The 15,568-nt window shown below is 46.5% G+C and overlaps 1 protein-coding gene across 2 annotated transcripts in view; it reads left to right on the forward strand.

Annotated features, from left to right (window-relative positions):
* Positions 1-15,153, forward strand: part of LOC120056852 (RING finger protein 145-like) — a 28,317-nt gene extending 13,164 nt beyond the window's left edge. Inside the window, exons 3-12 of one of the 2 annotated variants that reach the window (XR_005477844.1) lie at positions 4,046-4,154; positions 4,444-4,535; positions 8,047-8,282; positions 8,400-8,575; positions 8,794-8,934; positions 9,125-9,307; positions 9,545-9,692; positions 10,876-11,232; positions 11,580-13,394; positions 13,448-15,153. Coding sequence is in view for 1 of the 2 variants with exons in the window: in XM_039005096.1 (XP_038861024.1) it covers positions 4,046-4,154; positions 4,444-4,535; positions 8,047-8,282; positions 8,400-8,575; positions 8,794-8,934; positions 9,125-9,307; positions 9,545-9,692; positions 10,876-11,232; positions 11,580-12,080 (1,943 nt within the window). In the remaining variant the exon portion in view is untranslated. Of the gene's footprint in view, positions 1-4,045; positions 4,155-4,443; positions 4,536-8,046; positions 8,283-8,399; positions 8,576-8,793; positions 8,935-9,124; positions 9,308-9,544; positions 9,693-10,875; positions 11,233-11,579 lie in introns of both variants that reach the window. The other variant, XM_039005096.1, reaches the window with a different exon arrangement.
* Positions 15,154-15,568: the final 415 nt, after the last annotated feature.

Consider the following 15,568-nt stretch of genomic DNA (forward strand, 5'->3'; position numbering starts at 1 on the left):
TGGCAAATGCCAAACGTCCTGCACGGTGTTGGGCTGTAAGCACAACCCCCACCTGTGGACGTCGGGCCCTCATACCACCCTCATGGAGTCTGTTTCTGACCGTTTGAGCAGACACATGCACATTTGTGGCCTGCTGGAGGTCATTTTGGAGGGCGCTGGCAGTGCTCCTCCTGCTCCTCTTTGCACAAAGGCGGAGGTAGCGGTCCTGCTGCTGGGTTGTTGCCCTCCTACGGCCTCCTCCACGTCTCCTGATGTACTGGCCTGTCTCCTGGTAGCGCCTCCATGCTCTGGACACTACGCTGACAGACACAGCAAACCTTCTTGCCACAGCTCGCATTGATGTGCCATCCTGGATGAGCTGCACTACCTGAGCCACTTGTGTGGGTTGTAGACTCCGTCTCATGCTACCACTAGAGTGAAAGCACCGCCAGCATTCAGAAGTGACCAAAACATCAGCCAGGAAGCATAGGAACTGAGAAGTGGTCTGTGGTCACCACCTGCAGAACCACTCCTGTATTGGGTGTCTTGCTAATTGCCTATAATTTCCACCTGTTGTCTATTCCATTTGCACAACAGCATGTGAAACTTATTGTCAATCAGTGTTGCTTCCTAAGTGGACAGTTTGATTTCACAGAAGTGTGATTGACTTGGAGTTACATTGTGTTGTTTAAGTGTTCCCTTTATTTTTTTTGAGCGGTGTATATTTTTCAATATTGCAATATTTATTTTGAGCTAGTCGGCTGTACCTGCGCCAAAACTCCTGTATTTTTTTCCTTCTGTAGCTTGTTCTCCATCTTTTTAAACAGGCCAATTTGTTTTAAGCACTTTATTTCCATGACTGATCAAACTTGTTTTCTCATGTCTCTCTCTGGTCCCTCTGCAGCAGACATATAGTGAGCAATATGTTTGGAACATCGAATCGCAATAAAATCACATTATAGAATCACACTATACATATGGAATCACACTATACATACAGAATCACATATCGTATCGGCACCAAATGATTGTGATCATATCGTGTGGTCCCTGGCAATTCCCAGCCCTACTACTGCAACTCTGAGTCAAGAGCAGGAGCCTCTCCAACCAAAGCCCCCACACAATGTTAAACACTGACTCATATTCATCACTGAAGGAAGGCACCACTAACTGAACACGGGCTCTGTAAAGCCAGAGCTTGTTCTGTTCAGATACCGCATCGACTTCCAATGAAGGTTTTATTTGGGTTATGGATTCGTTCAAGGCATTACGTCAGCAGTGCTTACCCTCTCCTGTCGTCCCTTCACATGTCTCTGTTTCGTGCTCTGTGATGGTTTTGACTGAGCAGCCAGATGAGCCTATTGACAGCAGTGACTTGTCTGGTTGGGCTGTCCGGCAGAATATAGCTCTAACTCTCAGGATTATATAAGCGGGATCTGCTCACGGCTACAGCCACAGTCTGAGGGGGAGAAGGGAGGGAGAGTTAAGCTGCCCCCCCCCCTCTAATCTCCCGTCACCCTGGCTTTCACTGTGAGGCTGGCTCATCCTGACTGACCGGGCCACTCGCACGCGCGCACACTAGTGGCTGGGTTCACCTACAAACATTGACTTCAGTCAGGGCCTGTGGCGATCTGAGAGAGGATCACAATCATTTTGGTTCTCATGGGAGGTAGAATCATGAACGGTGAGCTCAAAGTATTGGAACAGTGACAGCTGTGTTGTTTTGGCTGTGTACTCCAGCACTTGATACAATGACCGAGGTTAAAGTGCAGACTGTCAGCTTACATTTAAGGATATTTTCATCCATTTTGGGAATTATTTCACTTTTTGTACACAGTCACTTCATTTTAGGGGACAAAAAATATTGGGACCAATTCACTTGTTTTAATGTAGTGAAAAGTTCAGCTTTTTGTCACGTTCATACTGGGCAGCGGTTACATCAAGCTTGTGACTCTACAAACATGTTGGATGCATTTGCAGTTTGTTTTGGATTCAGATTTTGTGCCCAATAACTGATTGGTAAATCATGTGTCATTTTGGAGGCACTTTTATTGTGAATAGAATGTTTCTGAACACTTCTACATTTAATATGGATGCTAACATGATTACAGATAATCCTGAATGAATCATGATCTGTGACTTTTTAAAGCACAAATATCATAGCCTCAAGACATGCTAACCTCTCACCATTACAGTAATGGGAGGGTTACAGTTTTTGTGGGTGGGTATGTTTGTCTTTGTCGAGTTTTTGTTTCTCCAGAACGACCCCACTGACCATTCTTCAAGCCTTGATGGCTAACTGTTTTTGTCATGCTCCCTGATCTCGAATGAAAGTTTGATCAGGTTTAGTTGCACGTTTGACTTCCACTCACGCATGCGCACTCACAGCGGATGATAGAGAGAGCTGTGGTGTGTTACATGTTTGCTAATAGAATCCCCAGGGTGAATTGCTGGGTCCAAGTCGGCCAGTGAGTCCCGGGTGTATTAATGCCTGGTGATTTTGTCTAGGACTGTTCCTGCTGACTGCTACACCGGGCAGGCTGTGCTCAACCAAGATGGAGGAGGGAGGGCAGGATTATTGCTTTCACTGTCCTCACTACTCCTCTGTATTACTGAGAGGATTGGAGGAACAGTTGCAGGATTCTACATGAAGTGAAGGCCAGTCACAGTCGTGGACACTTGTGTTAAATCTGTCCCTTGTGTGTTAGACAGTTGACAGTATCTTTTTGTCCCTTTAAAAAAAATCTGGTGTTTTAAATAAAAAACTTTTTCTCACTTTTATTATACCAGGTAGGCCAGTTGAGAACAACTTCTCATTTACAACTGTGACCTGACCAAGATAAGGCAAAGCAGTGCGACTAAAACAACAGTTACACATGGGATAAACATAGTCAATAAAACGTGTGTGTGTATGGGAGGTTAAAGTATCTCAATAACCAACGGACCAAACTTTTTATGAACAAGTAAACACCATAAAGTACCAGAGGAGGAAGTCTGACCTACACTGGTCGCGACACACCAGACTGGTCACAGGGAAGCTGTTGGCTGGGCTTGGTGCTCTGAAATGGGGAAAGGGACTTTGTCTTCAAGGACATCTTCCACACCATTTACCAAACCATGATAACTCTCCTGGACCACTGTTCCACAGTACGGCTCCCACCCAACATCAGAGCATTAAGACAGGTCTTAACCAGCTCCAGCTTCCCACCCAACATCAGAGCATTAAGACCGGTCTTAACCAGCTCCAGCTTCCCACCCAACATCAGAGCATTAAGACCGGTCTTAACCAGCTCCAGCTTCCCACCCAACATCAGAGCATTAAGACCGGTCTTAACCAGCTCCAGCTTCCCACCCAACATCAGAGCAGTAAGACAGGTCTTAACCAGCTCCAGCTTCCCACCCAACATCAGAGCATTAAGACCGGTCTTAACCAGCTCCAGCTTCCCACCCAACATCAGAGCATTAAGACCGGTCTTAACCAGCTCCAGCTTCCCACCCAACATCAGAGCATTAAGACCGGTCTTAACCAGCTCCAGCTTCCCACCCAACATCAGAGCAGTAAGACAGGTCTTAACCAGCTCCAGCTTCCCACAGGGCTGCTCCTATCAGGACCGGTCCTACACGAAGGGAACACATAAAGACAGTTGAAACACTGGACATGATTCAATACACTACCCCTGGTGACTGCTTTCAAGGCAACACAAACTGCCCTCTTTTTATGTCAGACCTGTTCAACAGTTTCCACTAATCCTCTGGGGACTAGATTAGCAGCCAAACCCTATGAACAATGGGATCCCCACCTATTGGCTCACCCACCCACTAAAAACACTGTAGTCTGCTGGACCACTGCTGTGTGACAAGCTGGACTTACCCACATGACAGCTAGCTAGCGTTTCTGCTTTAGTGTTACTGAGTGGGCTATCATGTCTAATTGAAATGCATATGTATTCCACTTCATGGTGCTGTACAGTTCCCTCTGTGATTCACTGCGTCTCCCTCCCGTGTGACAGGTGACATCCTCAGCCTGGTGCTCCTAACTGAATGTCTCTGTTCTGCTGTGTGACAGGTTACATCCTCAGCCTGGTGCTCCTGACTCTGCCTCGTCAACACCTGGTGAAGCTCTACCTGTACGTGCTCACTGCCCTGCTGCTCTTCGCTGGACACCAGGTGTCCAGGTGAGAGAGCGAGACATGCATACACACACAGACTTTATATTGTTAGCAAGGAGTGAAATGTATTTGGAAGGTCATTTTAAAAAGCCATTGCGTGCTGTGATTGTTAACTATTTTCAAATTGCGCCATAAACAGGTAGGTAATCGTATTGAGTGAATCAAGCTTCTACAGGCCCTGGATGTGTGGAACTTGTTGAATTCTCTGAGGGATATTTCTGTATCTAGCCAATGAGGAAAGAGGACCGCAGGTGTAGGAGGTGAACTGATCTCTAGTTTGTCTTATTGTTTTTAGGGATTATGTCCGCAGTGAGCTGGACTCTGGGTACGAGGGACCGCTCTACCTGGAGCCACTATCCATGAACCGGTTCAACACCGCCCTCCTAGGTAACTAACTAAACACAGTCCCACCTTTCACCACCAGCCTCATAGGTAACTAACTAAACACAGTCCCACCTTTCACCACCAGCCTCATAGGTAACTAACTAAACACAGTCCCACCTTTCACCACCAGCCTCATAGGTAACTAACTAAACACAGTCCCACCTTTCACCACCAGCCTCATAGGTAACTAACTAAACACAGTCCCACCTTTCACCACCAGCCTCATAGGTAACTAACTAAACACAGTCCCACCTTTCACCACCAGCCTCATAGGTAACTAACTAAACACAGTCCCACCTTTCACCACCAGCCTCATAGGTAACTAACTAAACACAGTCCCACCTTTCACCACCAGCCTCATAGGTAACTAACTAAACACAGTCCCACCTTTCACCACCAGCCTCATAGGTAACTAACTAAACACAGTCCCACCTTTCACCACCAGCCTCATAGGTAACTAACTAAACACAGTCCCACCTTTCACCACCAGCCTCATAGGTAACTAACTAAACACAGTCCCACCTTTCACCACCAGCCTCATAGGTAAATAACTAAACACAGTCCCACCTTTCACCACCAGCCTCATAGGTAACTAACTAAACACAGTCCCACCTTTCACCACCAGCCTCATAGGTAAATAACTAAACACAGTCCCACCTTTCACCACCAGCCTCATAGGTAACTAACTAAACACAGTCCCACCTTTCACCACCGCCCTCCTAGGTAACTAACTAAACACAGTCCCACCTTTCACCACCAGCCTCATAGGTAACTAACTAAACACAGTCCCACCTTTCACCACCAGCCTCATAGGTAACTAACTAAACACAGTCCCACCTTTCACCACCAGCCTCATAGGTAACTAACTAAACACAGTCCCACCTTTCACCACCAGCCTCATAGGTAACTAACTAAACACAGTCCCACCTTTCACCACCAGCCTCATAGGTAACTAACTAAACACAGTCCCACCTTTCACCACCAGCCTCATAGGTAACTAACTAAACACAGTCCCACCTTTCACCACCAGCCTCATAGGTAACTAACTAAACACAGTCCCACCTTTCACCACCAGCCTCATAGGTAAATAACTAAACACAGTCCCACCTTTCACCACCAGCCTCATAGGTAACTAACTAAACTAGGTTCGCCCTACAACCTTTTCGGCACATGGAAAGTGTTTCCTTGCTTCATCATAGGCAGTAGGTAGGGTGTTCAGGAGGTTGGCGGTGGGTGCTATTGAATCTGTTGCTCTGAGATGCCGTTTGCCGCAGAGCTCCTCAGCTCTCTAATGGGGTGCACACAACGATGTAGAGCGTCTGAATGCAGCCACAGTATTCCAGTAACAAAGGGGACGCCCACAACTCTGACAGGCCTCTCAATATCTCTCTTTTAATCTCTACCTTTCCCCCACGCTCGCTCTCTCTTGCTCACTCATTGATGTATTTCTTTGTTCCGCTGCTTCTTTCATAAGAGGGAAGCTGGTTGTGGTTCTGCAGTATCTGTAGGCTTTTAGCTTACTGGGGTGAGGGATCCGCCTCTTCTAAAAATACTACTGGCCATAATATTGTTGTATTCAGAGCTCAGTAAAAGGCTGAAAGCCCAAAAGGGGAAGAAGCAAGCAACCAGTGTCTTATGTCAACATGAATAGGATGCCTGTCTGTGAAATGCCTTTATGTAATGACCCGATGATGAGCAGATTCTCCTTCTGTTAGGTAACCCTCTGCTACTTTTGACTTTTAACGATGGGAACCCTTTCCCTAACAAGGGGAGGGACTGATTAATTCCTTGGCTTTGAGTTTTGCGGTCTTGAATAGGGACAGTCATTGAACTTGGACCTTTTTAGATTCAATCACCGAAGTTTCTCTAATTTCTCTAAAATACTGGTGGAATAGTTCCTTCTTGGAGAAATTGTAGGTTTGTTTTAACAATGAAATGATGCTTAGGTAACCACCAGCCTCATAGGTAACTAACTAAACACAGTCCCACCTTTCACCACCAGCCTCATGGGTAACTAACTAAACTAGGTTCGCCCTACAACCTTTTAGACACGTGGAAAGTTAGTTACCTAACAATGAGAGAGCTTTGTTTAAATGAAATGATGCTTGACATTGTCACATGCACCGAATACAACAGATGTAGGTAGACCTTACCGTGAAATGTTTACTTACAAGCCCTTAACCAACAATGCAGTCAAGAAAAATGATAGTTTAGAAAATATTTATTTAGTAACACTATAACAATATCGAGGCTATATATACAGAGGGTAAGAGTACCGAGTCAATGTGCAGAGGTACAGGTTAGTCGAGGTAATTTGTACATGTAGGTTGGGGTGAATTGATAATAAACCGTGAGTAGCAGCAGCAAATAATAACTAAAAGGGTGGGGGGGGGGGGGGGGGGGTCAATGCAAATAATCCGGGTAGCCATTTGATTAACTGTTCAGCAGTCTAATGGATTTGGGGGTAGAAGCTGTTAAGAAGTCTTTTGGACCTAGACTTGGCGCTCCGGTACCGCTTGCCGTGAGGTAGCAGAGAGAACAGTCTATGACTAGGGTTGTGGGAGTTTTTGAAAAATTAGATGTCCTTCCTCTGACACCGCCTGGTCTAGAGGTCCTGGATGGTAGGAAGCTTGGCCCTAGTGATGTATTGGACCGTACGTGCTACTCTCTGTAGCACCTTGCGGTCGGATGCAGAGCAGTTGCTTTACCAGGCGGCAATGCAACCAGTCAGGATGCTCTCGATGGTGCAGTTGTAGAACCTTTTGAGGATCTGAGGACCCATGCGAAATCTTTTCCGTCTCCTGAGGGGGAATAGGCGTTGGAAATACCATGACATTTGAAATTCCAGGAAATACCATGACATTTGAAATTCCAGGAAATACCATGACATTTGAAATTCCAGGAAATACCATGACATTTGAAATTCTTAAAGGATATATATATATATATTTTTTTTTTTAAGTCGCTCTGATAAGAGCGTCTGCTAAATGACAATGTAATGTTTTCTAGCAAGAGGAGAGCAGCTGTAGGCAGGGACCTCTTGGCCCAGTCACTAGTGTGTTGTAGAACATGCAGTCACTGTCCTCACCAGCCTCGGTGAAGTCACATCAGCTCCTAGAGAGAGAGACTAGATCTGACACGGTCTTCACTGTGTCTCAATCCATCTCTCTAGTCTCATGTGATGAGCAGATTCTGCTCTTTCTAGTGGAGTAGCATGTTAGCACTGTCATCCCAGTCAACTTGGGGCACGTAGCAGTAAAGATGCCAGTCCTGCCTGCCTCGGTGTACTCTATTTCAGGTGCATTTTGCCCTCGGGGGCATTGTAAATGTGACTTGCAAAATCATCAATGCTTTAGTTGTTTTCTCAGTCAGATCTTTACTTTCTCTTACGATTCAGCTGTTCTGTGTCCCTACACCGCGGCTGTCCCTACACAGAGTGTATGGTGCACGTTCACCTACACCCTGTGTGTATTAACCCCGTCCCTCCTGTGTCCCTGCCTCTCTCTCACTCCAGCTCAGCTGGTGGTGTGCACCCTGTGCTCCTGCGTCATGCAGACCAAGAGGATCTGGCTGTTCTCTGCTCACCTGCTCCCCCTGGTGGCCCGTCTCTGTCTGGTCCCCCTGGAGACCATCGTGTTCATCAACCGCTTCGCCATGATCTTCACGGGCCTGGAGGTCATCTACTTCCTGGCCTCCAACCTGCTGGTGCCCTACAACCTGGCCAAGACCGCCTACAGGGAGCTGGTGCAGGTAAAACTGGAGGAGATGATCCTCAGTGGTTTTTCCCCTCAGGAGACTGTAAATCTACCAGCCGTCTGGATGTGTGTTTTATTTCTAGTAGCTAACCAGCCTCTTCTTTGTGCCCAGGTGGTGGAGGTGTATGGGCTGCTGGCTCTGGGGATGTCCCTGTGGAACCAGCTGGTTCTGCCCGTCCTCTTCATGTGCTTCTGGTTGGTTCTGTTCGCCCTGCAGATCTACAGCTACTTCAGTAGCCGGGACCAGCCCACCTCCAGAGAGAGGCTGCTCTTCCTGTTCCTCACCAGGTGGGACCAGCACTACTAACACTTTCGTGGTATTGCAGTTTCTGTCATGGAATGCTTATCCCGTGTGGTATGCGAGAGGTTTGAAACCAAGGTTCGACCTGTTTCACTGGAACTTTTTTTCAACGTTATTGAGTCTCAAGTTCTAGAGTTTCACTCACGTGTCTGTATGACCTTTTTGAATAAGTTTAGTGAGTTATTCATTCTCCTTGTCCCCCCAGTATTGCAGAGTGCTGCAGCACGCCCTATTCCCTGCTGGGCCTGGTCTTCACTGTTTCCTTCGTGGCGTTGGGCGTCCTCACACTCTGCAAGTTCTACCTGCAGGGCTACCGGGCCTTCATGAATGACAACACCATGCACCGGTCAGTACGCTGCCCGCCCAGCTGCCTTCTCATTCAGCCCATGTGATGCTGTGTGTTCATGTCTGTTAAGTGTGTTCTGTGGACCACAGGTTTGAACACTGAAGAACCTTTTTTCCTTTCTGATATAATTTTAAAAAGACATAATATTTATGAATCTCTCTTTCCCCTACTTCCCTCCCTCCCATCTCAGGGGGATGACAGAGGGCATCACGTTACTGATCCTGGCTGTACAGACGGGTCTGATCGAACTGCAGGTCATCCACCGAGCCTTCCTCCTGAGTATCATCCTCTTCATCGTGGTGGCCTCCATCCTACAGTCCATGCTGGAGATAGCTGACCCCATTGTACTGGCTCTAGGGGCCTCCCGGGACAAGTAAGACGTTCAAGGCTGATTTTGAAATGTGACTTTATTTTTGCTCTGCTTTTGACTAGGGTCCATAGGGTCATCCACACAGAGAGAGAAATGTATTTAACCTTTATTTATACAGAGAAATGGGCAGCAGAGCAACTTAATGTAAACCCAACTATATGATTGAATTCAACACAACTTTATCGATCCCCTCCGAGGCGGTTCCCTACTAATAGGTGTGTTGGTGGTTGCTCTGTTCAGGAGCCTGTGGAAGCACTTCCGGGCCGTGAGCCTGTGCTTGTTCCTGCTGGTCTTCCCAACATATATGGCCTACATGATCTGCCAGTTCTTCCTCATGGACTTCTGGCTCCTCATCATCATCTCCTCCAGCATCCTCACCTCACTGCAGGTACACACACACCAACCTCTGTTGCTGTGGAGACACATGCACGCACGCACACACACCTCGAGCTCTGTTGCTGTGGAGACACATGCACGCACGCACACACACCTCGAGCTCTGTTGCTGTGGAGAGACACACATGGGGACGGGCACGGTAAGGACTGTAAGCTCCCCCATGCTATCCCCCATGCTATTCCCCATGCTATCCCCTGGCCACCTGTAAGTTTACGTTACCTCTGAAATACGGAAAACCCTGCGCGCTCCGAGAGGTGGAGTCAACACGTGATTGGCCCTTTGATGTTTTGGATCTCCCTGAAATAAGAGCCATAGAAAGGTCCTATGGGTAAAGGATGTTTGACATACCTCCTTGAAGTCTGTATCCAAAATGATTACTTCAGTAGCAGAGATCCCCCTCTGGAAATGTTATGTACTTGTGGAGAATGTTTTAAAACCAATATGAACAAAAAGGGTACTTAAAAAAATAAAATATAAACTTTATTTAAAAATATATTTTATTCTCAATCTAAACATGTCAGGTGACACCAAGACTGGCTTTGAGGCATCAACACACTAATGGTTGTAATGTCTTAATGTTAACTGGATGGCTGTGTATAGTATCTCTTCATGAGAGGGCCATGAACATTACCTAGTAATGTCTTATTCTTTTAGAAAGCTCAGAAGCTTCCGCCACAGATTGTTGGACAGTCTGATCAGGGGATTGGTGTTAAGACTGGACCCCTGAGCCTCCAATGGCTGTGGAGATTTAATCTGATGCCCCAGAGTCATTCGAGGCCAACTGAATTGAAGCAGGGCCTAACAGAAGTTGATTTTAAGCGAATTACCTCGATAAGCCAATGAAATGATAAGTGAAGTCCCCTGTGGGGTCTTCCTGTTTACGGTTAGGCCTGGGTAAGACCAAGCTGTCACAGCTTTCTCAACTTCAATGACTTATTTCTCTTTATTTTGGATACAGATTTCGAAGGTATGTCAAACATCCTTCCCCCAAATGACCTTTCTGGATTTCAGGAAGATCCAAAACATCATCATTGTAATCGCCTTGGTGATTCGTTTTTAGAACATTCTGGTATGTTGACCTGAAGTGTTCTTCAACAGAAAGGAGTAGATCTTACTGATTTTAGTTTGTGTTGTATGACCTGTGATCCTAACCGCTTGCCCTTCCTGGCCCCTAGGTGCTGGGCACCCTGCTCATCTACATCCTGTTCATGGTGGAGGAGGTCCGTAAGGAGCCCGTACAGAACATGGACGATGTCATCTACTACGTGAACGGGACCTACCGGCTGCTGGAGTTCCTGGTGGCGCTCGTGGTGGTGGCCTACGGCGTGTCAGAGACGGTGTTCGGGGAGTGGACGGTGATGGGCTCCACCATCATCTTCATTCACTCTTACTACAACGTCTGGCTGCGTGCCCAGCTGGGCTGGCAGAGCTTCCTGCTGCGCAGAGACGCCGTCAACAAGATCAAGAGCCTGCCCACCGCCTCTGACCTGCAGCTGGAGAAGTACAACGACATCTGCGCCATCTGCTATCAGGTGTGTGTGTGTGTGTGTGTGTGTGTGTGTGTGTGTGTGCACGTGGAAAGAATTGTGCATGCTTGAAGAGAGAAGTGAGTGTTTGAGACCAACATTATTGGTCTGAGATGTTTTAAAAGCCTTCTGATTTGAAGGGGACGACATTACAGCTAGAGGGGATATGAAGTAGGTTGTGCTTCAACATAAAAAATATATATTATATTATTCATAGAGACGGAAAGTGTTTAGTTTGAATAAGGATATGTAACTGATACTTCCACTCGTCAGAAAAGGGTCCATGTTGAATCGGGCATTGTAGTAGGCTTTTCCAGTTCAGTAGTTAACCAGTGTCTTGTCCCTTCCTGTAGGACATGAAGTTTGCTGTCATCACCCCTTGCAGCCACTTCTTCCACGCTGGCTGTCTCAAGAAGTGGCTTTATGTACAGGAGACCTGCCCCCTCTGTCACAAACAGCTGAAGAGCCAATCACAGCCTGCCAATGCCACCGCTGCACCCGCCCAGGACATTCTACCAGCCAATCCCAACCCAGCAGAGGCTGGGCAAGGAGAGCCAGTGGCTGTTGCGGCTGAGGGGGACAAAACCGTTACTCAGAACGGTGTTCCTGTTGACGGGAGCCAAGCCAGCCCCTCTTCCACCTCTGCCTTGCCCTCAAGCTCTAGTTTAGGGTTAGCAGAGGAGAGTGCCCCGGGCCCCCAGCAGGCTGACACAGTGGACAGTGTGTATTTGGAGGACCAGGTGGCTGGTCTGTCACAGGGCTCGGGGGAGTCATGTCTCCGGCATCGCCAGCCCCAGCAGTCTGCCTCTTCACCTGCAGCAACATCATCCACAGCACGTGGAGCTGAACTGTAGTCAGAATGGTCTGCCGGCCCCTGCTGCCTCTGAACCGCACTCCTGCACACCACCTCACACACAGCTAAAGACTAAGTGGCCAATACGTATAACCAAGATGGAGGTTGCTGGTTAACTGTTGGACTGATTTCCTATTGCCACTATCCAACACCTCCCCCTTAATGAACTCATCTATTTCTTGGCCTGTTTCTTAAATGTTGGTTTTAAACTCATTAACATTTCATGGTTATTAATCCTATAGGATTGTATGAAATCTGATGCAGACTTTAGTAATGTTTGATTCTGAGATGCCATACTGAAACATCATTACATTTCACTGTTGAGAAATATGCATTGACTTCTCCCACTTGACGACAAAATATGTAAGTAGCCTTGTGCTAGCCAGAACGACTCATAGCAGCAGATCTCTGTTTCTGTAGCATGAGGCGGGTTGATGTACAAGTACAGCCCCTGGCCCCCTGGACGGGACACTAGTCCAGGGGTCGGCCACCCTGGTTCTGGAGAGGCACAGGCAGACCAGGTGTGTTGAATTTGGTCAATTACTGAAGTGATCAATTCTATCAGTTGGTCAGGTGTGGTGAATGTAGGCTAATTACTGAAGTGATCAATTCTATCAGTTGGTCAGGTGTGGTGAATGTAGGCTAATTACTGAAGTGATCAATTCTATCAGTTGGTCAGGTGTGGTGAATGTAGGCTAATTACTGAAGTGATCAATTCTATCAGTTGGTCAGGTGTGGTGAATGTAGGCTAATTACTGAAGTGATCAATTCTATCAGTTGGTCAGGTGTGGTGAATGTAGGCTAATTACTGAAGTGATCAATTCTATCAGTTGGTCAGGTGTGGTGAATGTAGGCTAATTACTGAAGTGATCAATTCTATCAGTTGGTCAGGTGTGGTGAATGTAGGCTAATTACTGAAGTGATCAATTCTATCAGTTGGTCAGGTGTGGTGAATGTAGGCTAATTACTGAAGTGATCAATTCTATCAGTTGGTCAGGTGTGGTGAATGTAGGCTAATTACTGAAGTGATCAATTCTATCAGTTGGTCAGGTGTGTTGAATGTAGGCTAATTACTGAAGTGATCAATTCTATCAGTTGGTCAGGTGTGGTGAATGTAGGCTAATTACTGAAGTGATCAATTCTATCAGTTGGTCAGGTGTGGTGAATGTAGGCTAATTACTGAAGTGATCAATTCTATCAGTTGGTCAGGTGTGTTGAATGTAGGCTAATTACTGAAGTGATCAATTCTATCAGTTGGTCAGGTGTGGTGAATGTAGGCTAATTACTGAAGTGATCAATTCTATCAGTTGGTCAGGTGTGGTGAATGTAGGCTAATTACTGAAGTGATCAATTCTATCAGTTGGTCAGGTGTGGTGCCTCGTTGGAACAACATCCTGCAGTACCTGCACACTCCAGGAACAGGGTTGCCGACCCCTCCACTAGTCTATCCAAGGGCCTTACCCCAAATCTCTCTCTAACACAGAGTCCTAAGTAGATGCAAATCGGGTCCCATTTCTTCAGTCTTTGGTAGTACTGGGCCGGGATTGAACTCACAATCTTCCAATTTCGGGGTGGAAACTCTAAACACAAGGCCACTGAGTTTAACAACAAAATGCAGCTTTGAACTTGAGTTGCATTCTACTGTACATCCACCAAGCAGAAGACGACTCAGCCACAGCATTTTGTACTTTCATTAACGCTCATTCAACATCCAATATATTCCAATTGGGCTGTATTTCACTGGTCTTGAATCAAGTGTTAATTATATCAAGGAATTTGACCCTCTGCAGGTCACTAACGTTAGCAATTCCCCCCCCCCCCTCTCCTCCTTGGCCTGCCCTGGTTGGGCCGTGGGCCTGCCCTGGTTGGGCCGTGGGCCTGCCCTGGTTGGGCCGTGGGCCTGCCCTGGTTGGGCCGTGGGCCTGCCCTGGTTGGGCCGTGGGCCTGCCCTGGTTGGGCCGTGGGCCTGCCCTGGTTGGGCCGTGGGCCTGCCCTGGTTGGGCCGATAATCTGTTACACAACCTGAATGTTACCAAGTCCAGGGGCAGGGCAGGCTGGTGTGTAGGTGGAAGACACCAATGTTCCCCGGGTGTGTTTTAGATTAAATTAATTCATACTGAAGAGAACATACCCATATGGCACTTGATGTAGAAGCTTTATGCACGCTTGGCTTGCACGCAGTCACCGTCCGATAGCCGTAGGAACTTTATTTTCATATGTAGCCATTTGCACTGTCATTTATAGCGACGCTCCAAAGTTGTCTTTGTCAGGTACCAAATATTTTTGGTATGCATGAGGAAAAAGCCCTATATAAATGTGTGTATATAAACATTTATATTGTATGTGAAGAGGACTTTTGATATGCCTGCCATTCAGTGTTAAAGCTGCACCCCCCCAGTATGAAGCGATCAGAGGCTTGTGTGAACACTTCAGTAACCCTTTCGGTAGAAGTGTGAAGAGAGCTGATCACAGATTGAGGGAGTTGCCAGCGCTAAATTGACCTAAAACAGTATTTGTTACAATTTTGAGAATGAATACATAGTATTATGTATGATCAAACTTGTCAAACGTTCGATCAATTGGTGGCTTTTGGACATTTTCTTGAATCTATATTGGGAGAAGCGGCTAAGAGTGTATAGTATTTTACATACATCATGACATTGACATTTTGAAGAGGACTTTTAGCATTTGAAATGCATTCCAATTTGGAATGTAATGTTTCTTTTGAGAAGCCTTATAAATTCATTATTTTTCTTTTTAATACAAAAGAATGACATGCTCTGTGAATGCTGATTTCCAGTCAAATTGTTTGGTAAGAGATTTGCCTGGTGTTTCCATTTCATTTTACAAAACTGCTGAATGTCAAATTCAACAATCTAATTTTTACCTGCACTCTGAACAGTCTTTTGGTGTTGGAGATTTGAGTGTTATAGCTGGTGATGGATTGGCCACAGCTTCCAACATCACCATGCAAGCTCGATCCTGGAACCCGCAGGCCATCATTGTGAATAAGAATTTGTTCTTAATTAACTTGCCTTGTTAAATAAATCAAACCCACAAGGGTCACGAGTGGAGCAGTGGTCTAAGGCACTGCATCTGTGCTTGAGGCGTTACTACCGACACCCTGGTTCGATCCTGGGCTGTATCACAACCGGCCGTGATTGGGACTCCCATATGGTGGCGCACAATTGGCCCAGTGTAAGTAAGAATTTGTTCTTAACTGACCTGCCTAGTTAAATAAAGGTTACATAAAATAAATGAAAAGGCCACAGGGGTGGAAGGTGGAGGAAAATGTCAAGAGAACTGGCATGGGGTGGATTTAGCTGGAGAAGACTACCCAGATCAGTGTGATTGAGAATGGCCTATGCTTTCGAAGGAGGTGAGGTAAGATTTGAGTGAGGGGAGGATCTCCTCTAACCACCTCCAATGGGTTTTGAGAATTAGGTGAGAGAGGATGCAAGGAGTATGCCATTGAGTTTCTTCCCTCGT

This window comes from Salvelinus namaycush, chromosome 12 (genome assembly GCF_016432855.1).
Source record: "Salvelinus namaycush isolate Seneca chromosome 12, SaNama_1.0, whole genome shotgun sequence".
NCBI classification, from domain to species: Eukaryota; Metazoa; Chordata; class Actinopteri; order Salmoniformes; family Salmonidae; genus Salvelinus; species Salvelinus namaycush.